General features: G+C 43.6%; 2 protein-coding genes across 2 annotated transcripts in view; both read right to left on the bottom strand.

Annotated features, from left to right (window-relative positions):
- On the bottom strand, window positions 648-15,464 carry LOC102176141 (trophoblast Kunitz domain protein 1). Its single transcript, XM_005688598.2, has 12 exons — window positions 15,369-15,464; window positions 11,667-11,750; window positions 10,411-10,482; window positions 9,116-9,214; window positions 8,549-8,632; window positions 7,409-7,480; window positions 6,090-6,188; window positions 5,529-5,612; window positions 4,378-4,449; window positions 3,096-3,194; window positions 1,673-1,868; window positions 648-1,228 (listed from the first exon to the last, which is right to left on the bottom strand). Coding segments are annotated over exons 1-12 (1,056 nt in total). The 5' UTR covers window positions 15,463-15,464; the 3' UTR covers window positions 648-1,227.
- Window positions 23,268-25,496, bottom strand: part of LOC102187692 (trophoblast Kunitz domain protein 1-like) — a 42,762-nt gene continuing 40,533 nt past the window's right edge. Inside the window, 1 exon segment of the mRNA XM_018056871.1 lies at window positions 23,268-23,406. Coding sequence (XP_017912360.1) covers window positions 23,268-23,406 — 139 coding nt within the window.

Genomic DNA, 25,496 nt, shown 5'->3' with positions numbered 1-25,496 from the left:
AGGCAAGAACACTGGAGTGGGTTGCCATTTTCTTCTCCAATGCATGAAAATGAGAAGTGATAATGAAGTCGCTCAGTCGTGTCCTACTCCTAGCGACGCCATGGACTGCAGCCCACCAGGCTTCTCCGTCCATGGGATTTTCCAGGCAAGAGTACTGGAGTGGGCTGCCATCGCCTTCTACTAATAGCCTCAGAAAGAATGAACAGAAACGATGCTCAGTTGTGGATGTGCCTGGTGATGAAAGTAAAATCTGATGCTGCAGAATAGTCCTGCATAAAAACCTGGAATGTTAGGTTCATGAATCAAGGTAAATTGCACGTGGTCAAGTAGGAGATGGTAAAAATAAACATTGATGTCTTAGCAACCTGTACACCCCCCTCCCCCACCGTTTGAGTGAATTTACAAGTAACGAAGAAAAGCCATCATGTTGATGTGTGTATCTTTCAGGATTCTCTGTAGCTTGTGTTGCTATTAAGGAGTCAATGATGGTACAATGGGTTTTTCCTATATCCAGTAGGGCACAGTCTCTGGAAAGGGGAACAGGAGGTGCCCACTGTCTCCAAAACAGTTAGAAGGACCACCATTTCTATGGACCCTATTTGTTAATGTTTGTGATTATAAACAACAGACTCCACTCCAGTCAGTTTAATTGTGAATATATATTTATTGAAATATGAACCATAGTGTTTGAAGCTACAGGAATGAAAATTGCAACATCGTTGTGTAGGAAAGGGGCTTATTTAAACCAAACTCTTCTTTCATTACTGATGTTGAGAACTGGATGATGGAAATTTACCCTTGGACACCCTCAAGGAGAATAGTGATGGAGGGAATGGGGATGAAGGTGAAGATGCCTTGAGGATGGGGGTGAAAACAAAAGTCCTGTGTTACACCGCAGGCTCTGCTGTTACTCTGGTCATGAGGAATGTGCTCCTACATTCCTTCCTTCCTTCCTCAAATAATTATGAACTGTCTCATTGGTGTCGGGTCCTGTGTGAAGAGCTAAGAGTAAAGGGAAAACATGCTCTCATGGTGCTGAGAACCAGCTGGATGAGACAGAATTAGGCATGTTGACCAATGGAGGAAAGGAAAAGGCAGGCTCCGCTAAGGATGGTCGGGGAGAGAAGGACTGTGAGGAGACTGAAGGGGTTCAGACGCAGCCACAGCCCAGCCCTGCAAGGGTCCTCCTCGGACTTCAGAATTTCTGAATCCACTCTTCGCACGTCCTCTGTAAAAAGAAAGGAACTTGTTGAGTGCCATCAGTGTAGGCCCAGACCTGGACAATGATCAGCTCAATAGATCCAATATTTTCAGAAAAATATGGAATCACATTTCAAATAACAAACAAGGAGGAAGAGAACTTTCCAAGCATATGTGGGATATACAGAAGCACTGCAGACCGGCCCTGGAGGGTGGCTGAGTCAGTGTTCCCAACTGAGACAGAGGAGCATGTATTCAGGTTGAGATGATCACAAAGAGGCATCAGGGGTTGACCTTCTGCCATCCTCTCCCTGGAGAACTCGCTCAGTGTGGCTTTCACAGGACACTGCAGCCTCTCCTCCTGGCAGCAGCAAGGAGGAAGACCCTGTGCAGAGTGAATGGTGTGTGGCCCCTGAGCTCCACCCCTTTCCCCAGCCCTTCCCCTCCTCCTGTGCCCTGGCCCCTGTCTTACCACAGGGACCCTGCCTCTTGAGAGCAGGTCTTCATGCACTCCTCTAACTTTTCAAAGTTGTTTCCATTCCCTTCACAGCCACCGTACACAAACTGCTCACAGAGGCCAGTCTGGGCATTGTAGAAGTACCTGGTCATCATGGCATTGCAGCCACCTGTTACTTTAGGCTCCAGGCAGAGGGCAGGCTTAGAGGCTGCTGGAAGGAGAGGAGCAATGGCTCAGTTATGAGGATGGTCATCAAGCTCCATACAAGGACAACAACTAGAATCCCCAGTTTGTTTGCCATAGAGAATGTTAAGGTTGTGGAGGAATGCCAGATTGAAAAGACCATTTGAAAACCTCCTTTTTGGGACAGAATCATGAATATTGCTAGGGGTGACATGATATAGTAATCAGGTACAAACGTATATCTCCTCATGAAGTCCTCTAAGGAGGTTTGGTACAGTGCCTGAATAGCCTTAAAACATCTATAAGTCATCCAAGGCCGTCCAGTGGTTAAGAATCTGGCTTCCAGTACTGGAGTCATATGCTCAATCCCTTGTCAGGAAACTATACTCTCCAATGCTGTAGACACTAAGGCGGCAGGGCATAAATTCTTTGTATTCATGACTGGTAACCTGTTCAAAGAATGCATGTAACTCATTTTCCCTCTTCAGACGAGGAAACTTCAGATAATCTTCCCAGAAACAAAGCATGTGGGTGATAGAGTCAGGACAAATTGCTATGATGTCACAACCTATCTGATACAATACCTGATTCTACCAGGAATTTGGAAAATATAGTTGTATTGTAGAATGGAGTCAGTGTCCTATATTCATCACTTCCGTGTACCCAAGGTAACAATAGCTCCTAATCACGGGCCAGAGTAAGCCTGGGTTTCTCCTAACACAAATCTGTGATGTCTCTACCATCAACCAATTCCCCTACACCCATTTATTTGCCTGATATGAAATACATGCAGTCTGTGCAGACCCCACAGGTTGAGCACTCAAGACTGTCCTCAATTTAGTGCCAGACACATGGTCCCCACTTACTTTGGCTTATGACCAAATGGATAAAATGGGGAAGTCCATGACCTCACCTCCATCTTCAATAACTGACAGTTACTTATGACCAAACTGAAGAAAATACTTACTTGCTGTTCTTAGATTGAATATACATGAAACATTCACAAAGAGTGAAATGGAGGAGACGTGTAGGGCAAAGGGATGTGTGTGTGTGTGTGTGTGTGTGGAGATTCCATTCCCTTGTCAGCACAGCACCCTCACAATCATATTCACCACCTAGAAAGCTCCCTGAACCCAAATATTTATGCACTGTTGAGGTTTCAAGAAACAGGCTTATTGATTGAAGCATTGGTGTTTGGTCATTGATCTGAATCTCAGTGCCCTTCCTTCTTCCCCAAGGCGCAGAAACTACAAACCTTTATTCTCCTCATTGAGCGTTGAGTATTCAATCTTGAGTGTTTGGTATTCCTCTAGTGTATGGTTATCAAATTGTATTCCGGAAATCATCACCTGACCTATGAAACAGAGTAAATTTCAAGAGTTTCAGGAGGCCTGCTTCATGAAATAGGAAAAGGATCAAACATGGAAAAGACAATAACAGTCAAAAGACAACAAGGGAAAGGGCCCGGAGACTTTTGTAGTTTTCTCTGCTTTCATCCCACATTCTCCTTCATAAGTGCTGTTGCTTGGTCCCCTGCCATTGCCCTCCTCCATGGTTCAACGTCTTTTGATTTCTTGTAATAATACAGGAATAAATATTATTTGATAAAGAAATATTGTTACTGGGCCAGAGCAATTAGGCAGAGAACTTCTTTCAGAGTAACACATATCTGGTCATGACACGTCTTTCTGTTCATAACTCGTCCTCTATTTGAAGAACTCATGTAACATGTTTCCCGCTTCAGATGAGGAAATTGAAGATGACTTTCCCCAGGACACAAGCATGTGTGTGGCCTGGTCAGGACAAGATACTGTCATGCCACAACTCATCTGATACACGATTGATTGGCTAGGAACTCGAAAATATACAGAAAACTGGTGACAGTGTCCAGGTCCTGGGTCTCACTTTCTCTACTCACCTCTCCCCAAGCCTCACACGGGCCCTCAAATCACATGGGAGGGTGAGTCTGGGTTTTTTCCTGACACCAAATATATGGTTTTCCCACCAACCATTCGATTCCCAACAGTCAAGGGGCAGACCACTGTCAATTGTCTTCTGATACCATATCTGTGGAGTGTGTGCCAATGCCACAAGTTGAGTTATCAAGACTGTTCTCACTTCAGATGCTAGTCATGTGGTCTCATGTTATCATGCTTCTGCCAAGTGACTGAAAGTTGAACTTGCCATGACCCCAACTTCATACTCAAAAACTCAGTCGACCCAGCGACCAAACTCAGGAAACCGCTTACTCACTATCTTCACATTAAGGTACAGGGTAAAATCAGAAAGAGTGAAATTGGGGAGATCTTCAGGGCATGGGAGGAGTGGAGTTAGGCGGAGCATCCACGCTATCCTGAGCAGAGCACCCTCACCTCAGGATCATTTGTTCCCCCTTCCTAAGCTCTCTCAGCCAACATTTATGGATTTGTGCTGAGGGTTCACTCAACAGGCATAAGTACTGAATTTTCAGCCGGTGGTGCTGATCTCAGTCTCAGTGAGTGCCCTCCTCTCTCCCCAGAGGTGCAGAAAGTTCAAACCTTTAATGGCTTTAGTGATTATTTCAGCCAATCCTGTTAGTATACCGGCTCCCTTTTCGACAATCTTGGTACCTATGAAAGAACAGATTTCAAAATATTCAGAAATATTGGACCATGAACCAGGATAAATTTCAAATTTGAAAATAAAATCATAGGCAAATGTGGACAAAGGAAAAGGCCTCAAGAATTGGCTAATAATGTACCACCCTTGGTCCCAGGAGCTCAAGGAAGCAGCTAGAGAAATCTTTTTAAATCTCTCCTGGTGGAAAATGACCAAATGTGGTCATGAAATGCAAATAAACTGTTTATTTTTAAGACTGGTAAATGTTCAAAGAACTCATTTAGCACTTATCTACTGTTCAGATGAGGACTATAGATGACTTGCCTGAGGAAGCATGGCATGAGGGTGATACAGTCTGAACAAGATACTTCCCTGTCAAAACCCACTTGATACACTATCCTCGTCTGTCAGGAACTCTGAAAATATCGATAAATGCTGAGAGCTTCGGGGTGCAGTGTTCTGCTTTCATTAGTCCCCTGTCCCCAGGATTCACCTGAGCTCCCAAAGCACAGGGACAGTGAGTCTGGGCTTCCCTGACACCAAATCTGTGGTGTCTCTAGAAGCAACATGCAATTCCTCCAAACACCCACTGGGTGCCCCACAGGGCCATTGAATTCTGACACCAAATCCAGGGAGTTAGTATAGATTGTGCAAGTTGAGGGCTTAGAACTGTCCTCACTTTAGATGCCAGTCATGTTATTCTGAGTCACTCCTGATTTGACCAAGTGTCTAAAACTGGGAAGTTCCATGACCCCACTCCATGTTCAATAACTCAGTAAATCTGATGACCATACCGAGGATGACCACTCCGCATGGATGTCACGCTATCATAAAGGATAAACCTACACACAGCAAAATGAGTGACAAGTGCAGGGCAAAGTGGAAGTGGAGGCGTGGGGAGCCTCCATGTCCTAGACCACACAGGACCCTCACATCACATCGTGTGTTACCACCCAAATGCTCTCTGAATGCCCATATTAATAGATTCTTATTGAGATTTCACTAAACAGGCACTTTGAATCATGGGCCAGTGGTGCCTGTTCTCAATCTAGTGCCCTCTCCTCTCCCCAGAGTTGCAGAAAGTTCACACCTGTAGCCACACCGTTGATGATACTTGTAACCACATCTATTACTGAACGCTTCACAGGTCCCCTTCTGTGGCTTGTCTCCACACCTATGAAAGACAGGAAATTGCAACAGATTCAAGAAGCCTGTTACATGAACCAAGTAAGGATTAAATATGCAAACAAAATAGTCAACAGTGGACAAGGGAGGGAACAAATAAGGAAAATAAACAGTAGTCAAAAGGAGACATGGGAAAGGGCCTGGAAACTTTCCTAATAATCTCTCAGCTTTGGTATCAGGATTCAACTTACACAGGGCTCTTTATTACATTCCCTCCAGAACATTCGTCCCAGGTTTTTCTGATTATTTTCATGAAGGAGGAATACTCATTATTTAACACCTAAATACTCCTTCCTGCCTAAAGTAAAGAATTTTTTAAAATTACTATATCTAGGCGCAACAAGCACAAAATTTACCATGATATTTTTATGCACTGTTGAAGTTTCAAGAGATAGGCTTATCGATTGAATCACTGATCAGAATCTCAGTGCCCTTCCCTCTTCCCTGAGGTGCACAAACTACAAACCTTTGTTCTCCTCACTGAGTGTTGAGTATTCAATACTGAGTGTTGGCAATTCCTCTAGTGTGTGGTTGTCAAATTGTATTCTGGAAATCATCACCTGACCTATGAAAGAGAGTAAAATTCAAGAGTTTCAGGCAGCCTGGTCCATGAAACAGGAAAAGGATCAAACATGGATAAGATCAGTTCAGTTCAGTTCAGTTCAGTTGCTCAGTCGTGTCCGACTCTTTGTGACCCCATAATAGTCAAAAGACAACAATGGAAAGGGTTTGGACACTTTCATTATTTCTTACTTTCCCTTCAGTTGCCCTTCTCTGTGGTTCTACATCTTTTGATTGCTCTTAATAATACAGGAATAAACATTATTTGATAAACAAATATTTTTACTTGGTCAAAGCAAGTTGGTAGAGAATTTTTTTCAGATTAGCACATTGTGGTGGAAAATCGACATATCTGGTCGTGACTCATGAATAAAGTCGTTCTATTCATAACTCATCATCTGTTCCAAGAACTCATGTACATGTTTCCCTTGCTCAGAGGAGGAAACTGCAGATGACTTGCCGCAGGACACAAGCCTGTGGGTGGCCTGGTCAGGACAAGACTGTCACATCCAAATCCATTTGATACACTATTGATTGGCTAGGAACGTGACACTACAGAGAACTGGAGAGACTTTCCAGGTCCAGGGTCTTACTTTCACTACTCAAGTCTCCGTATGCCTCACCTGAGCCTTCAAATCACAGGAGAGGGTGAGTCTGGGTTTTCTCCCGACACCACATACGTGGTTTTCCCCCCAACCATCCAATTCCCAACACCCAACAGGCCTCCCACTGTCCACTGATTTCTGATACCATATCAGTGGAGCCAGGGCCAATACCACATGTTGAGGTATCAAGAATGCCCTGACGTCAGAGGCCAGCCATGTGTTCTAGAGTTCTCATGCTTCTGACCAAGTGACCGAAACTCGAAAATTCTGTGACTCCACCTCCATGGTCAAAAACTCAATCAAACAAGTGACTAATCTCAGGAAAACTCTTAATCACTGTTCTCAAATTAATGTACAGAAAAAACTCAGAAACAGTGAAATGCAGGAGATCTTTAGGGTACGGGAGAAGTGGAGTTAGGCAGAGTGTCCACGCCCTCCTGAGCACAGCCCACCTTCACCTGAAGACCATTTGTTCCCCCTTCCTAAGCTGTCTCAGCCAATATTTATGGATTTGTGCTGAGGATTCACTCAATAGGCAAAAGTATTGAATTGTCAGCCAGTGGTACTGATTTCAGTCTCAGGGCCCTTCTCTCTCCCCATAGGTGCAGAAAGTTCAAACCTCTAATTGCTTTAGTGATTATTTCAGCCAATCCTGTTAGTATACCGGCTCCCTTTTCAACAATCTTGGTACCTATGAAAGAACAGATTTCAAAATTTTCAGGAATATTGGGCCATGAACCAGGGGAAGTTTCAAATATGGAAAGTAAAGTCATAGGCAAGAGTGGACAAAGGAAAAGATCTCGAGAATTGGCTAATAATGTACCAGCCTTGGTCCCAGGAGCTCAAGGAAGCAGCTAGAGAAATCTTTTCATGAATATATCCTGATGGAAAATAACCAAACTTGCCCATGTAGTGTGAATAAGCAGAATCTTTCTATGACTGGTAAATGTTCAAAGAACTCATTTAGCACTGATCCACTGTTCAGATGAGGACAATGGATGACTTGACTCAGGACATATGGCATGGGGATGATGGGTCTGAAAAAGACACTTCCCTGTCAAAACCCACTTGATATACTATCCTCTTTGGCCAGGAACTCTGAAACTATCGATAAATGCTGAGAGCTTCAGGGTGCAGTGCCCTACCTTCATTAGTCCCCTGTCCCCAGGATTCACCTGAGCTCCCAACGCACTGGGAGACTGAGTCTGGGCTTCCCTGAGACTAAATCTGTGGTGTTTCTAGAAACAACGTGCAACTCCTCCAAACACCACTGGGTGTCCAACAAGGCCATTTAATTCTGACAGCAAATCCAGGGAGTTAGTATAGATCAGAACAGTCCTCAGTTCAGATGCCAGGCATGTTATCCCGAGTCACTCCTGATTTGACAAAGTGTCTAAAACTGGGAAGTTCTATTACCCCACTCCATGTTCAATAACTCAGTAATCTGATGACCATACTCAGAAAGACCACTCGCATAAGAATGTCAGGTTTTCATGAAGGATGAATCTAGGCACAGAGATGAGAGAGTAGTGCAAGGCAAAGTGGAAGTGGAGATGTGGGGAGGCTCCATGCCCTAGAGACCACAGGACCCTCACATCACCGCCGTGTGTTACCACCCCAAACACTCTCTGAATGCCCACATTCATGGATTCTTATAGAGGTTTCATCAAACAGGCTTTTTGATTGAATCATAGCCCAGTGGTGCCCATTCTCAATCTCAGTGCCCTCTCCTCTCCCCAGAGTTGCAGAAAGTTCATACCTGTAGCCACACCATTGATGATACTTGTAACCACATCTATTACTGAACGCTTCTCAAGTCCCCTTCTGTGGCTTGTCTCCACACCTATGAGAGACAGGAAATTCCAACAGTTTTAGGAAGCCTGGGACATGAACCAAGTAAGGATCAAATATGCAAATTATATAGTAGTCTACTGTGAACAAGGGAGGGAACAAATATGGATAATAAATAATAGTCAAAAGGGGACATGGGAAAGGGTCTGGAAACTTTCCGAATAATGTCTCAGCTTTGGTATCAGAGGGCTCTTTCTTACATTTCCTCCAGAACATTCATCCCAGGTATTTCTAATTATTTTTAATGAAAAAGGAATACTCATTATTTGACACCTAAATATTCTTTCCTGCCTAAAGTAACTAGTTAAAGAAAAAATTTTAGATGAACACACCTTGGCAAAATATGCACAAAATTCACCATGTAATACTTGTGCACCGTTGAGGTGTCAATAAATAGGCTTATTGATTGAAGCATTGGTCATTGATCAGAACCTCAGTGCCCTTCCCTCTTCCCTGAGGTACAAAAATTACAAACCATTATTCTCCTCACTGAGTGTTGAGTATTCAATGTTGAGTGTTGGCAATTCCTCTAGTGTATGGTTATCAAATTGTATTCTGGAAATCATCACCTGACCTATGAAAGAGAGTAAATTTCAAGAGTTTCATGAGGCCTGGTCCATGAAACAGGAAAAAGATCAAACATGGATAAGATAATAACAGACAAAAGACAACAAGGGAAAGGGCCTGGAGCCTTCCTCCCACAGGCTACCCCACAAGGGCTGCGTTTCTTGCTTTCCCTCCAATTGCCCTCCTCCGTGGCTCCACATCTTTTGATTACTGTTAATAATACAGGAATAAACATTATTTCATAAAGAAATATTTTTACTCAGCCAAAGCAGGTAGGTAGACAACTATTTTCAGATTAAAACATTGTGGTGAAAAATGGAGAAATCTGTTCGTGACACGTGAATAAAGTCTTTTGGTTCATAAACTCATCATCTGTCCTAGGAACTCATGTACATGTTTCCGCTGTTCAGATGAGGAAACTGCAGATGACTTGCTGCAGGACACAGCCTGTGGGTGGCCTGGTCAGGACAATATACTGTCATGTCACAACCCATTTGATGCACTATTGATTGGCTAGGAACTCAACAACACAGAGAACTGGGGAGAGTTTCCAGGTCCAGGGTCTTACTTTGACTAGTCACCTCTCCCCAAGCCTCACCTGAGCCCTCAAATCACAGGAGAGGGTGAGTCTGGGTTTTTTTCCTGGCACTAAATAGATGGTTTTTACACCAACTACCCAGTTCCCAACACCCAACCAGCCGCCCACTGTCCACTGACTTCTGATACCATACCTGTGGAGTCAGAGCTAATGCCAAGGTTGAGGTATCAAGAATGCCCTGACTTCAGAGGCCAGCCATGTGTTCTCGAGTTATCATGCTTCTGACCAAGTGACTAAAACTTGAAAATTCCCTGACTCCACCTCCATGCTCAAACACTCAGTGGAACAGGTGACCAAACTCAGGAAAACTCTTAATCAAAGTTTTCAAATTAATGTCTAGGAGAAAACTCAGAAACAGTGAAATGGACAAGAAATTTTTAGGGTATGGGAGGAGTGGAGTAGGTGGAGCATCCATGACCTCCTGAGCAGAGAACCCTCACCTCAGGACCATTTGTTCCCCCTTCCTAAGCTCTCTCAGCCAATATTGATGGATTTGTGCTGAGGTTTCACTCAACAGGCATAAGTACTGAATTTTCAGCCGGTGGTGCTGATCTCAGTCTCAGTGAGTGCCCTCCTCTCTCCCCACAGGTACAGAAAGTTCAAACCTTTAATTGCTTTAGTGATTGTTTCAGCCAATCCTGTTAGTATACCAGCTCCCTTTTTGACAATCTTGGTACCTATGAAAGAACAGATTTCAAGTTTTCAGGTATATTGGACCATGAACCAGGACAAGTTTCAAATATGGAAAATAAAGTCATAGGCAAACGTATACACCCATGGCGGGTTCATGTTGATGTATGGCAAAACCAATACAATATTGTAAAGTAATTAGCCTCCAATTAAAATAAATAAATTTATATATATTTTTTAAAGTGGACAAAGGCAAAGGCCTGAAAAATTTGCTAATATTGTACCAGCCTTGGTCCCACGAGCCCAAGGAAGCAGGTAGAGAATGTTTTCATGAATCTATCCCAAAGGAAAAAATGACCAAACATGATGTGAAATGTGAAGGAGCAGTTTCTTTTTGTGGCTGGTAAAGGTTCAAAGAACTCATTTAGCACTGATCTACTGTTCAGATGAGGACAATAGATGACTTGACTTCGGACACATGGCATGGGGATGATAGGGTCCGAAAAAGACACTTCCCTGTCAAAACCTACTTGATATACTGTTCTATTCGGCCAGGAACTCTGAAAATATGGATAAATGCTGAGAGCTTCTGGGTGCAGTGTCCTACCTTCATTACTCCCCTGTCCCCAGGACTCACCTGAGCTCCCAAAACACGGGGAGACTGAGGCTGGATTTCCCTAACACCACATCCTTGGTGTCTCTAGAAACAACATGCAATTCCTTCAAACACCCACTGGGTGCCCCACAGGGCCATTGAATTCTGACACCAAATCCAGGGAGTTAGTATAGATTGTGCAAGTGGAGGGCTCAGAACTGTCCTCAGTTCAGATGCCAGCCATGTTTTTCCGAGTAACTCCTGATTTGACAAAGTGTCTAAAACTGGGAACTTCCATTACCCCACTCCTTGTTCAATAACTCAGTAAATATGATGACCATACTCAGGAACCCCACTCACATCAGGATATCACGTTGTCATAAAGGATAAATCTAAGCACAGGAAATGAATGAGATTTGCAGGGCAAAGTGGAAGTATATGTGTGGAGAGACTCCACACCCTAGACAACACACAACCTGCCGTGTGCTACCACCCCAAATGTTCCCTGAATGGCCATGTTAATGGATTCTTCTTGAGGTTTCACTAAACAGGCATTTTGATTAAATCATTATCCAATGGGGCCTAATCTCCATTTCAGTGCCCTCTTCCTTCCCCAGAGTAGCAAAAAGTTCACACCTGTATCGATACCGTCGATGATACTTGTAGCCACATCTATTACTGAACGCTTCTCAGGTCCCCTTCTATGGCTTGTCTCCAGACCTATGAAAGACAGGAAATTCCAATAGTTTCAGCAAGCCTGGGGCATGAAGCAAGTAAGGATGAAATATGCAAATGAAATAGTAGTCAACAGTGGACAAGGAAGAAATCAAATTGGATAATTGACTATAGTCAAAGAAGACATGGGAAAGGGCCTGGACGCTTTCCTAATTGTCTCAGCCTTGGGCCATTGGTCAGCCTACAGAGGGCTCTTTCTTACATTCCCTGCAGCACATTCATTGCAGGTCTTTCTGATTAGTTTTCATGATAGAAGAACACTCATTATTTGACATGCAAATATTCTTTCTTGCCCAAAGTAAGTAGTAAAGTAAATTTTTTCAGATTTTTCTGATTAACACATATTGGTGGAAAATGTACAAAATTCAGCATGAAATTTGATTCACCTCCATATACATACAAATGGTAATGGGTTCAAAACCCATGTAACACATATTCCCTGTTTGAGAAGAAAATTGTGGATGACCTGCCCTAGGCATGTGGGTGGCAGGGCCAGGACAAGATACTAGCATGTTACAACCCATTTGATACACTCCCTGATTCTCACAGGAACTCTGAAAATACAGACAACTGAGAACAGTTTCTGGCTGCAATGTGAACATTCATTACTCCCCCTTTTTGGAGCATCACCTGAGCCCCAAATCACAGGGCACAGTGATTCTGGGTTTTTCCCTGACACCAAATATGTGGTGTCTCTCCCAACAGCATTCAGTTCCCCAAACAGCCACTGGGTATGCAACAAGTCCATTTACATGTGATGGGAATTGATGGAGCTACTGCCGATTCTGCAGGTTGAGGGCTGAAAACTCCTCAGTTCAGATGCCAGCATTGAGGCTCCAAGTCAATCATGCTGGTGATCAAATAACTAAAATAGGGGGTTGTGGGTCCATGACCCCATCTTCAAATTCAACAACTCAATAGAACCAGTGGCTCAACTATTGCTTATACTCCCAAAATAAAACTCAAGGCAGAAAAATAGAAGAGATGTGCCAGCAAAGGAGGGAGGTGTGCCCAGCCTCTGTGCCCTAGTGAGCACAACACCCTCACTTCAACTTCCTGTATTCACCAACCCACAAGCTCTCTGAGCCCAGTTCATATGTATTTCTCCCTAGGGTTCACTAAGCAGGCATATTGGTTGGATTATCAGCCACTGTGACTGATCTCACTCTCAGTTCCCTCCCTTCTCCTCAGAGGTGCTGGAATGACAGTTGTTGAAAACTGTAAACAGTAAAGGCATGCTTGTCATTTCTTGGACACCAAGCATATCTTGAAGTTCCCTTGAGTTGCCTCGTCTCATCTCATAACATCTAACAGCAGGAAACTTCAACAGTTTTAGGAGACCTAAGCCATTAACTAAGAGATGGTACAAATTTGAAGCTTTCTATTACTCTGCAGGGCTTTCCTGGTGGCTCAGCTGTTGAAGAAACCACCTGCCTTGTGGAAGACCTGGGTTTGATCCTTATGTTGGGAAGATCCCCTGAAGAAGGCAAAGGGATCCCATTCCAGGATTCTAGCCTGGAGAATTCCATGGACTGTGCAGTTTAAGGGGTCGCACAGAGTTGGACACTACTGAGTGCCTTTCACTTTACTTATTTTATTACTAAACTACAGCGAAGTTCAGGGACATAGCAAGGAACAGGAAAAGAGAGTCTCAGAAATGGGGACTCTGATCTGGTAGAATTATTTTATATATATATATACTCAGCAGTGGCCAAAGGACTGGAAAAGGTCAGTTCTCATTCCAATCCCAAAGAAATGCAATGCCAAAGAATGCTCAAACTACTGCACAATTATGCTCATCTCACACACTAGTAAAGTAATGCTCAAAATTCTCCAAGCCAGGCTTCAGCAATACATCAGCCATGGAATTTTAGAAGTTCAAGCTGGTTTTAGAACCAGAGATCAATATGCCAACATTTGCTTGATCATTGAAAAAGCAACAGAATTCCAGAAAAACATCTATTTCTGATTTATTGACAATGCCAAATCCTTTGAATGTGTGGATCACAATAAACTGTGGAAAATTCTACAAGAGATGGGAATACCAGACCACATGGCTTGCTTCTTAAGAAACTTATATGCAGGTCAGGAAGCAACAGTTAGAACTGGACATGGAACAACAGACTGGTTCCAAATAGGAAAAAGAGTATGTCAAGGCTTGTCACCTTGATTATTTAACTTATATGCAAGTATTGTAACCCTGCTTATTTAACTTATATGCAGAGGACAGCACAAGAAATGCTCAGCTGGAAGAAGCACAAGCTGGAATCAAGATTGCCTGGAGAAATATCAATAACTTCAGATATGCAGATGACACCACCACCCTTATGGCAGAAAGTGAAGTAGAACTAAACAGCCTCTTGATAAAAGTGAAAGAGGAGAGTGAAAAAGTTGGCTTAAAGCTCAACATTCAGAAAACAAAGGTCATGGTCTCCAGTCCCATCACTTCATGGCAAATAGATGAATAAACAGTGGAAACAGTGGCTGACTTTATTTTGGGGGGCTCCAGTTTCACTGCTGATGCTGATTGCAGCCATGAAATTAAAAGACACTTACTCCTTGGAAGGAAAGTTATGACCAACCTAGACAGCATATTAGAAAACAGAGACATTACTCTGTCAACAAATGTCCATCTAGTCAAGGCTATGGCTTTTCCAGTAGTCATGTACGGATGTGAGAGTTGGACTATAAAGAAAGCTGAGTGTCGAAGAATTGATGCTTTTGAACTGTGGTGTTGAGAAGATCTTGAGAGTCCCTTGGACTGCAAGGAGATCCAACCAGTCCAACGTAAAGGAGATCAGTCCTGGATGGGTGTTCATTGGAAGGACTGATGTTGAAGCTGAAACTCCAATGATGTTTTGGCCACCTGATGCAAAGAGCTGACTCATTTGAAAAGACACTGATGTTGGGAAAATTGAAGGCAGGAGGAGAAGGGGACGACAGAGGGTGAGATGGTTGGGTGGCATCACTGACTCAATGGACATGAGTTTGGGTAAACTTTGGGAGTTGGTGATGGACAGGGAGGCCTGGCATTCTGTGGTTCATGGGGTCGTGAAGAGTCAGACACGACTGAGTGAATGAACTGAACTGAACTGAACTGATATATATACATATACACATATGTAATAAAATATAATAAAATTGTAATATATATCCTCATGATAGTCAACATATCAGTGGAGTCAACTCTTTGCACTTTAAGTCCTCCCTGATGGTCCAGTAGATAAGAATGCACATGCTAAGGCAGGGGACATGGGTTCTCTCCCTGGTCAGGAAGATTCCACATGCCTGGTGGCAACTAAGAAGGTAAACTGAAACTTATGAGCCCAAATTCCTAGAGCCCTTGCTCTCCAACCAGAGAAGCCACTCCTACAAGAAGCCCACACACCACAACCAGAGAGCAGACCATGGAACTAGAGAATATCCTTTCATGGGAGGAAGTCCAGTGCTGCCAAAACCAAAGAAATGGACAGTAATCCTGACCAACATGACAGGAGATATCTAGAAATGCTTGGCAATACCCACTCCACACCTGCCCTGCCCCCTTCCATGGACTTCCATCGTTTCCCAGAAACTGTAGAGGAGAGGTGAGGCTGGACCTACCTTCATCCTGGATATGGTATATATTCAGCGGGGTGCTGTCCACCAGGATAACCAGGAGGAAGAGAAGGGCTGTGGAGAGGCAGAGCCGTCTCATCTTGGTGGCCTTGCAGGACTCCTGAGGATGCTGAGGACAGACAGGCTGACCTTTTAATATCCTGGCTGAGGGGTGGGATCAGGTGATGAGGAGGGGAGTGGGCAAGGGGAGGAGTTGGGTCAGTCTTGTTTATTGCATAATCTCCCTACCTAACCATGCCTCGTGCTTCTGTCTGCAGGGCTCAAATGCCCAGTAAGAGCACTTCTCACTTGATAATAGCTGTGGGTCTCGTGTAAACACAGATTGTGATCAGAGAGATGGAGTGTGTCCTATATGGACAGTCAGGGAGCATCCCAGCCCCTAGAGCAGTGCCTGGCATGTGATGAATTAGTAGGTGGATGAGGGCAGATCAGAGAACAGACCAGTGACCAGCAGTGTGGTAACCAGGTCCTCCAACCCAGCCTCCTGCAGGTGTCGTCTCACCTGGACCTCAGTGTCCTGACCCCCCTCCCCTACCTCAGATGGCAACTGTGACACAGCTCACCTTCCTGCAGCCGTTGCCGCAGCTTCTCTGGTGGATGGACACTTGCACTTTTCCAGACCTTGGTCCAGGAAGGGGCTTAGCTGGTGAAGGTGATGTTTTCCTGGGCAATAACCCTCTTTATGCATCAAAAAATGAGCAATGGGGGGTGGCTGAGGGGAAACAGGGAGTGGAATCTCTCTCCAAAGCATGTCCAGCAGTCACCCCACACCTGGTTTTACCAACAGGAGAGCGGTCTCCCTGAGTGGACATCAGGAGACCTCAGAACACCGTAGCCACCCACTTCCTCCTGCTCTCTCCCTCTCTGTCGATGGGGCCATAGGACCTCAGTTTGGGTACCAGCTCTGCATTTTCCTACATTTTTGCCTGAGGATTTTAACCTCTCAGAACCCCGTGTCTTCAAGAATCACATGAGACACATGCTATGTACCCATGTGGTTGCCATGGAAGCAATGGATGCAACAGGCATATGTTCCTCCTCCCTAGAAGGCAATCCTTTCTAGTAGTAATAAAAACAGTAATGAGTAACTTCTCCAGGCAAAACTTCAATTCTTTATTATAACAGGCATTATCCTAGACAGGTGAAATATGTAGTTCATCTAATCCTAAAAAATCTTTTTTTTTATTTTTATTTTCACTTTATTTTGCTTTACAATACCAGGACATGGAAGCAACCTAGATGTCCATCAGCAGATGAATGGATAAGAAAGCTGTGGTACATATACACAATGGAGTATTACTCAGCCATTAAAAAGAATACATTTGAATCAGTTCTAATGAGGTGGATGAAACTGGAGCCTATTATACAGAGTGAAGTAAGCCAGAAAGAAAAACACCAATACAGTATACTAACACATATATATGGAATTTAGAAAGATGGTAATGATAATCCTAAAAAGTCTTTAAAGAAAGGGGGAGAAACTGTTGACATATCCTTGTGTAACTGAGGAGGGACCTGAGGTATAAAGAAATAAAGCAATTAGCTTAGATCATAGCTTGTAGAGAGGATTTGGGCCCAGCAATTTGACTTAGAGTCTGTGCACATGCACTCTGCTGCACTGCAAGCTGTAAATTAGAGTGCACACATGCCACACCCACCAGCCCTTCACTCACTCTTGTTTATTACTTGTAGTTACAAACATAGAGCACTGCTGAGGATGGTGGGCACTCTCAATACCAAGCTGGCTAAGTACACATGTGCATCTGAGCGGGTTACTGACAAAACAAGCCACTGTGAGTCAAGGGTCTACTCTCTTCTAAGACATTCCACGTGCATGATTTCATTAAGCATCATGTCAATCCTACAACATCTGGGATTCTCGCCCTTTGTGTCAAGCAGAAAGCAGAGGCTCAGAGGTAAAGCCACTTGCTAAAGACACACAACCTGTTGATGGTAAAACAAGGATTCGTATTCAGGACGTGCTCCAGCCCTGCCCCTCTTTCTGAGTCAATCTCTGCATCTGAGACCAGGGAGTAGCTGAGACTCTCCCCAAAAGGAACTCCTCTTTCCTCTCTTCTCATCTCTTATCAGTCTGTCTTTCTCTCCCAATACCCTCCCCTCCTGATCCTCCTCACTCTTGCCCTAATTACAGGCGTCCCAGGTCCACAAGCCTTCTGAAGGGCCAGTTCTCACTCCAGCGCCCCTCTCCCTGTTCATCGATGTCTGGTCTCTAATTAGAAACCGCCCTGGCCCCTGCAGGCCTCTTTAGAGAACCTGAAGAACAGGAACAAACAGTCACTGTGTACTGGATGAAAACAAGAGACCCCAACCCTCTGGGACCCCAGGTCATACTCTGCTTCTGTTCCTGAGTATCTCCACGTGAATAATGAGAACTTTCGATTCCTTGGTATCAAAGGTCACATGTTCAAATGGATGGAATGCACCTGGGGCAGACAGAAGATGTTTAGATACTTGAGATGCTGTGCCGCCGGAGAGGTACGTTCATATCCGAGTAATGGCTGATTACTTTCTGCTACATGATAAACGAGCACCTGACATTTTGAACCCTGTAGTATCTTTTTCCAGATTATATTGAAGATTAAAAGGGAGTGTAATCACAGGATGCACGTCTGGCTAAAATATATTAATCATTAACTGCAGAGTTCGTTTTACAATTTTAGGAATTTATAAGATTTCACAGTGGGACATCTCATTAAAAAAATTTCTATCAATGTAAGACAAGTAAACAAACTGGCATTACAGTCCTGGTACTCAGCAAGGACCGTGGGTCTCAAATGTGAGTGAGCATCAGAATTCCTTAGTCATTTGGTCAGACACAGGTTTGAGATCCTCATCCTCAGAGTTTCAATTCAGTAGGTCAGGTTGGGACCTGAGTAGCTGCACCAACAAGGTTCCCAAGGTGCTGAGGGTGCTGCTCAAGGGACCACACTTTGAAAACCATGAACTAAGCTAAGAAGAGCAACCCTCTTCTCAGGAAGGGAGCATTCTCTCAGTTTCCATAATCGCCACCATTCCTTATTGTCCGCCTGCCTCCACACTCACTCCGAACTTCCATTTACATTACTCACCTGTCCTGGAAGGAATTTAAAACTGTGACCTGAGATGTGGGCCCGCAGTAAGTGTTGCCAAAAAGATACCTTGCCCTTCTTTAACAATCTTATCAATTAAGTATCATTAGTCCTTTTTTAGAGATGAAGATACTGAACCTCAGCTATGGAAAAGCGACTTTCTGGAAGACAAACAGATGAAAACCAGGAGGAAGATACTTGCCTGTTTTTCATGTGTTTTCAGATATTTCAATTTCAACAATACACAAACAAATGAACACAACCCATGCATATCTATTTGATATTACACAGATGATGCATCAAAGGTATTGGACATAACTTCATGGGTTCACATCATATTTACAAGAATAAGAGGTGTTCCAGCCTCTCTGGCAGCATTCAGGCAGCCACGTTCCCAAGGCTCTCGAAGTCTGATGGGTGGAGGATGGAGGTGAGGATACAGTGAGGAAGATGACTACAGCAGAATCAGGAATTCCCATCCAAGGCTCTACTTTCACTGCTTCATGAGGAGTTTTTCTCCTGCACTCTTTCCATCCTTAAATATTTGTGGACTATCCTATGTACCTGGAACTGTGCAAAGTTCTATAGATAAAGGGAAGTCCTGCTCTCATGGTGCTTAGAGCCAACTGGATGAGGCAGGAGCAAAGCAAGTAGTCATAGGAGAGAGAGGATAGAGGCAGATTTCTGCTGAGGAAGGTGGCGTTGAGAAGCAAGAGGGAAAGGCTGATTATTAAACGGCCAGAGTTCAGCCCTGACTCGGTCCTCCTTGGACTTCAGCTTCTCGGGGGAGCCCAGTTCTCATGGCCTCTGTAAAAGGAAAGGAACTTGATGATTGAATCTCGGAAGCCCCAGACCCGGACACTATGTACCTGGACAGGACCTAAGCCATCCTGGAGATGAGCAACCACAGTGCTTTCAGTATCACAATGACAACCACAAAGGAAGTGAATGTTCGAGCTGAGGAGGGGTCGAACTATAGACCTGCTCTGTGGCATGGCAGACTTACTCTTTCCATGCAAGAAGGGAGAATGTGTAAACTCAGATTATCAGGACGGTGCTTCTAGGGCTGATCTTTTGCCAAGTTGGCACCTGGAGGACATGCTCAGCACACGGTTTCTAAGGGCACTGCAGCCACTTCTCCTGGGAGGTAGCAAGGAAAATAGTCACTGTGGGCGATTTTGAGAAGTGTGTACCCTCGTGAGCTCCACCTCTTTCCCAGCCCTTTCCCTCTCCCCATTCTATGCCTGCTATCTTACTCAGGATAGGATAGCACCCACTCTTAACACAGCCTGGTCCCCACTGTAATCTTTATTCTTATCATTTTAGCTACCATATACAAAAATATCCCAGAAGCTGGACTTGGCATTGTAACTGTGTCTAATTAGTTTGGCCTTTCAGGGACCTGTGTATGGAGGCTCCAGGCACACGTCAAGCCACAGGGCTGTAGGGATGGGAGGATCTCAGTGAAATAGGAAGATGGTCATCACAGGTGGGTCTAAACAGTCAATACAGAAAATATTGTTTGCAATAAAGACTGGTAGGGGTGCATGTGAAAGGCTGTTTCATATCCTGCTTTGTAGGACATTATTGTTCATGTTTTTAGGCTTCAGATCGACAGGGTAATATTATAAATAATTTCATATCATTACTGATGTTTTTACATGAATTGGAATGTTGCAATTGATTAGCTGCTAATAGACCAGGAGTAAAAGATACATATTAAGAATATTCTCCATATGTTGATCATGACTGGAGCTGGACATTGGTCCATGAGTTTATAATACTAATATCTGTACATGTATGTAGCTGAAAGCTTCCAGTATAAAAAAAGAAAGTGTGAAGGCATTATGATTTAATGGAGAAAGACTTGGAAGAAAATCCCCCACTGTGTTCACATAATGGACACTGGAATTAAGGAATATTGATGGTATATTGATACTTTGACTTATATAAGAAGTATTAATTGGTCTTTTAACCATTCTTGGAAACGAGCTTTAAAACGATTGGCTTTCCTAAGAGATGACAGAACCAAGGGAGTCTTTCATGATGTGAGGGAGGTCACTGGCAAAACCTCAATCTAACCTTAGAATGGAGGTTTGTTGCCTGGGTAACCAACACCTGATTTGGTGGTTGAGTACTTTGCTTTTTTAAATTTATACATTTTTTTATTTGTAGGAAATTGCTTCACAGAATTTTGTTATTCTCTGTGAATCATCAACATGAGTCAGTGATAGATACAGGTTTTAGTTCCCACTTTCTGCTTTTCCCTGACCCCAAACCTCACAGAGAGTTGAGAGTTTTAAGGGTAAATACATCACAAATGCCTAAAGATTTAATGAATCCTGATTTGTGATGAAGCTACCACAGAAGTCTCAATAGAGCAAGTTATTTATGTTATTCTAATGAAGTGAGATCAATCCAGGCAACAATATGGATACACACTTCATCATGGCTCCCCTGGAAAATACAGCAGCCTGCCCAGGGGCCTCTGTCTCTGCCCATCGCCCCCTAGAGGCCACTCTCCACACTACAGCCACAATGGTTCTGTTTCAAAGCGAATCCTATCCGCTGGCTCCCATGACCATTCCCTCAGTGAACCCCTAGCTTTCTAAGAGTTAAATTCTGATTCTTAAAATTCTACAAGCCTCCTCATGACTTGTCCCCGGGCCCTCTCTGTCTCATCCCATCCACTCCCCTGCCCCTCAACCCTCTCAGCCTCAGCCACTCTGTTCCTGGTTGCAGCTCTAACACTCAGGCACTTTTTTGCACAGCTCTGTCCAAAGCTTCCTTATCACAGAGTATTTCCCTGACCCTTGCCACACTCCTAATCCCCAAAACTCCTTCTTCACAGCACCCATCGTAGCTGGCATAGGATATTCCCAGGTCTTCATTGTATGTTTCCCTCCTTAATGTGTATATGATTTTACTGTATTTTGTTTATAGCTGTTTCCTTACTTAAAAAAAAACTATGCTCTCAAATCAGAAAAATCTGTTTTGATAAATAATCCTCAAGTAAAGAACTCTTATATTTCATACTCATGCCAAGTACATCATCATTGTAGAGAGTCAATAGAGTAATATTCCTATTAGTCTCTATGATGATGAGGCCTATCTATATAATTATGAATGCAACTGTCATCAATATCATTGTATAAAAATAAAATATAGTCTGATATGTGAGCAAAAGGAAGGGCATCGAGTCTTTACTAAGATCATACCAGCCTGGGAAAACAGTCTTGGCCCCAAGAGCAAACTCAACAAAGTACTTCATTTCTTGCTCTGCCTACAGTTGCCTCTGAACTGATGACTCTCCACTGACACTCAACTCTCTGATTAATTTCATCACAAAGAAATGATCGTTTTGTGACACATTTGTTTTTTTGCATATGTCATGGAGAAGTAAACGTAGGTAGGTTGACAAGTCTTTCAGATGAAAATGCTTTGGGGGAAAATGGAAACCACTGGCCACAAAGGTGTAAATTCTTTGTCCTCATGACTAGTAATCCTTTCAAAAATCTCTAGAAACATGGTGACCCTGCTCTCATCAAAAAGCTGTAGGTGGAAATATCCCCAGAGACACAGCATGTAGGTGGTAGGATGAGACAAGACACAATCTGTCAGAACCCATTTTATCAAGCCCCTGATTCTGCTAAGAATTCTGAAAATGCAGAAAACTACTGAGGGCTTCTGAGTGCTCTGTTCAACATAATATGGTCAACTGTCTCTGAGCCTCACCCCAGACAGAAATGGAAGAAAAGTGTAAGTCTGGGTGTTGTCCCTGACACCAAACATGTGGGGTCTTTGCCGACAGCAATCAGTTCCTCCAACACCCACTGGACATCCAGGAGTCTGTTCACTTCTGATACTAAACCTGCAGAGGTGATCCAGACCATATAGGGTGAGGGTCCATCCGTGAACACAGTCCACCCTTCAAGTTTTGATCACAAGTCCTAGGATCACTTACATGTGTGACCAATTGGCTGTCAATTCAGAGAGTCCTTAACCAAGTTCCAAATATTCAGAACTACTCACAGAACTGGGGACCCTTTACTTATGGTCCCAGTTATTATAAACTATAAAACTCTGAGATAGCCAGAGAGAGGAAAAGCATAAGGCAAAGAGGGAGTAGGAATTGCCAAGCATCTACACCATCTCCAGACACTCCTCCCTTACAAACCTTTGATGTTATCAACCCTCTGAAGCTTTCTAAATCCAGTGTTCTTGGGTTTTAATTGATGGTTTGGTGTGTTCAGTTTGATTGAATCTTTGGCCATTATTGGCGGAATTCAGAATTTATTCTCTTCTCCCCAGGGGGACTGATAATTCTAACCCTCTAAACATCTGATGGCATTTCTGGAGTCCAGCCGTACACAGATACTATCTAAGTTTTTTTCCTTCAGAGATTTCAATGCTTAAAGTAAGACAATAAATTCCAAGAGTTTCCAGCATCCTCGGGCATGAACCAGGATAAGGATCAAACTGGATCTTTTTACTATTCCAAAGTGGAGTTTAGGGAAAAGGAAGAAACCAGGAATAGACAGTCTCAGAGATGAAATTCATGATTTTGTAAAATGAGGTGGGATTTTTTTTTTTTTTAAGCAGAACACATAATGATACTTCTGAGAGTCAAGAAATGTCCTTGGAGTTCAACTGCTCACTTCCCAGAAGAAATCCTCAGAGGGCTGGCAGCATCCACCACACTCCTCTTCCTGCCCCTTCCATGCACTCCCCTCCTTTCCCTCCAGTCTGTAGAGGACAGGTGAGCTGGGACATACCTCAGACCCAGTTGCTTTTTTCACCCCCCAGAATGCCGGCCAGAAGGGTCCCCAGGAGGACGAGAAGGGCTGCAGAAAGTCAGAGTGCGCTCATGTTTTTGGCCTTTAAGAGTGGCATTTATGGAGAGAAGGGGGCTGACAGATATGTTTACACCCCAGCTGATGGGTAAGAATAAACGCGAAAAAGGGAGTGTGGAAATGGAGGATTTGGGGTCAGCTGTGTGCAATGTGTAATCTCATCACCTTCCATTGTCCTGCTTCTGCCTATATGTGTGTGTCTGCTCAGTAACTCAGTCTGATCTGACTCTTTGAGATCCCATGGACTGTAGACAGCCAGGTTCCTCTGTCCTGCTTCTGTCTGCTTTGGCGAGGATGCCCAGGAAGTATGATTCTAAACTTGACTCTGTCTGTGGTCTCGTGAGAAAACAGAATGTGATTCTCCATGTGGAATTTTGTCCAGTATGGTCACTCAAGGGGCATTCCAGCACCTAGAGCACTGCGTGGCACAAGATGGATGGTCCATGAGTGGATGAGAGCTGATCAAAGACTGCTAGGTGACCAGCAGTGTGTTAGCCCAGGTCCTCCGTTACATCCTCATGAGGAGGCTTCATGTATACCTGTAAGTGCTCTCCCTCTCACATTAGCTCCACCTACTTCAGAAGACAGGTGTGACACAGGTAAGCTTCCTGCAACCATTGTGGCAGCATCTCTACTGGAACACACAAGCTCTTTTCTGGCACTGGTTCAAAGAGATTTTGAGCTGGGGAAGAGCAGCACCATCTGTGGCACAAACGCTGATATTCTGGGTAGAAATAAAGTAAATGGAGTGGGCAGAAGGGAAGTAAACACATAAACACATCTCCAGAGCATGATCACCCACTACCCCTCACCTGGTTTCACCAACAGGAGACCTATCTGCCACAGTGAACCTCAGGGACTAGTGTGGATCTCAGGGATCTTGGAAGATTACCTACCACCCATATACACCCACTACAACTTGGAACTCAACATTAGTGTTTTTTGGAACAGAGGAACTCAGTTTAAGTCTCAGTTCTTCCTTTTCCTAACAATGTGACCTGAGGCTGGAAATTACCCTCTTCTTCACTTGCAATGTGATAGCATGTTGCTCATATCCTGGGGCTGTTCTAAATCATTAGAGGCCCTAGATATATATTCTTCTCCCTGCAAAATCAAAGGCCTTTGAAATAATAATAATGAGTAATTATGATAATTGACACTTAAATAAATAAAGTCAAATAAATACAAGGAGTGGGGAAAGAGCTGGACATGGGTGAGATCAATCAGTGAACCAAGAGGGCTTTTGCTTACCTCTGAGAAAGAAGGAGACCTGATTGGAATTGGGACGATGACCCCACTCTATCACTGAGGCAGTTTCCTGAGGGTGAAATTCTAGAAGATGACAGTGATACAGTCAATTTTATTTCCTACTCTCTTTATTACAGTTGACAGCATGTTTAAGAACAGTCAGGAACAGAGGAAAATATAATTCTGTGCTTCTAGAAATTTTGTTTTAGTCTGAGGTGTTCAAATACCTTAGCAACAAAGTCACCATGGCTCTCAAAGTACCCAAATCTGGGCATTTCTTAACGCAGATACATCTTCCTCTTTTTACTAAAAAAAAGAATCTGTGTCACAGGGAGATGAAATGACTTGCCTAAGATCACAAAACACAGTGAGCTACGGAAGCCAAACTTTTTTCATTAATATCAAATCATTTTCATTACACAGTTACAAAATAATAATTATTAAACATTAAATAACGTAGAGTATGGCTGCTCTTCTTGGATCACTGCCTTGTTGTGGCAAAGGGGCTTTTGTAACTCAAAGAATCTATGAGCCATGCCGTGTAGGGCCACCCAAGATGGACGGGTCATAGCGGAGAGTTCTGGGAAAACGTGATCCACTGGAGAAGGAAATGGCATACCACCCCAGTATATTTGCCATGGAACCTCATGAACTATATAAAAGGACAAAAGCCTATGACACTGAAAGATGAGTCCCCCAGGCCAGAAGGTGTCCAATATACTACTGGGAAGGAGCAGAGGAGAACTACTAATAGTCCCAGAAAGAATGAAGCGGTTGGGCCAAAGCGGAAATGACACTCAGTTTTGGATGTGTCTGTTGATGAAAGTAAATTCTGATGCTGCAAAGAACAGTACTGCACAGGAACCTAATGTTAGGTCCATGAAGCAAGGTAAATTGGACATGGTCAAGCAGGAGAAGATAAG

This window comes from Capra hircus, chromosome 13 (genome assembly GCF_001704415.2).
Source record: "Capra hircus breed San Clemente chromosome 13, ASM170441v1, whole genome shotgun sequence".
In the NCBI taxonomy this organism is placed as follows: domain Eukaryota; kingdom Metazoa; phylum Chordata; class Mammalia; order Artiodactyla; family Bovidae; genus Capra; species Capra hircus.
This window is presented reverse-complemented; position numbering and strand designations above follow the sequence as displayed.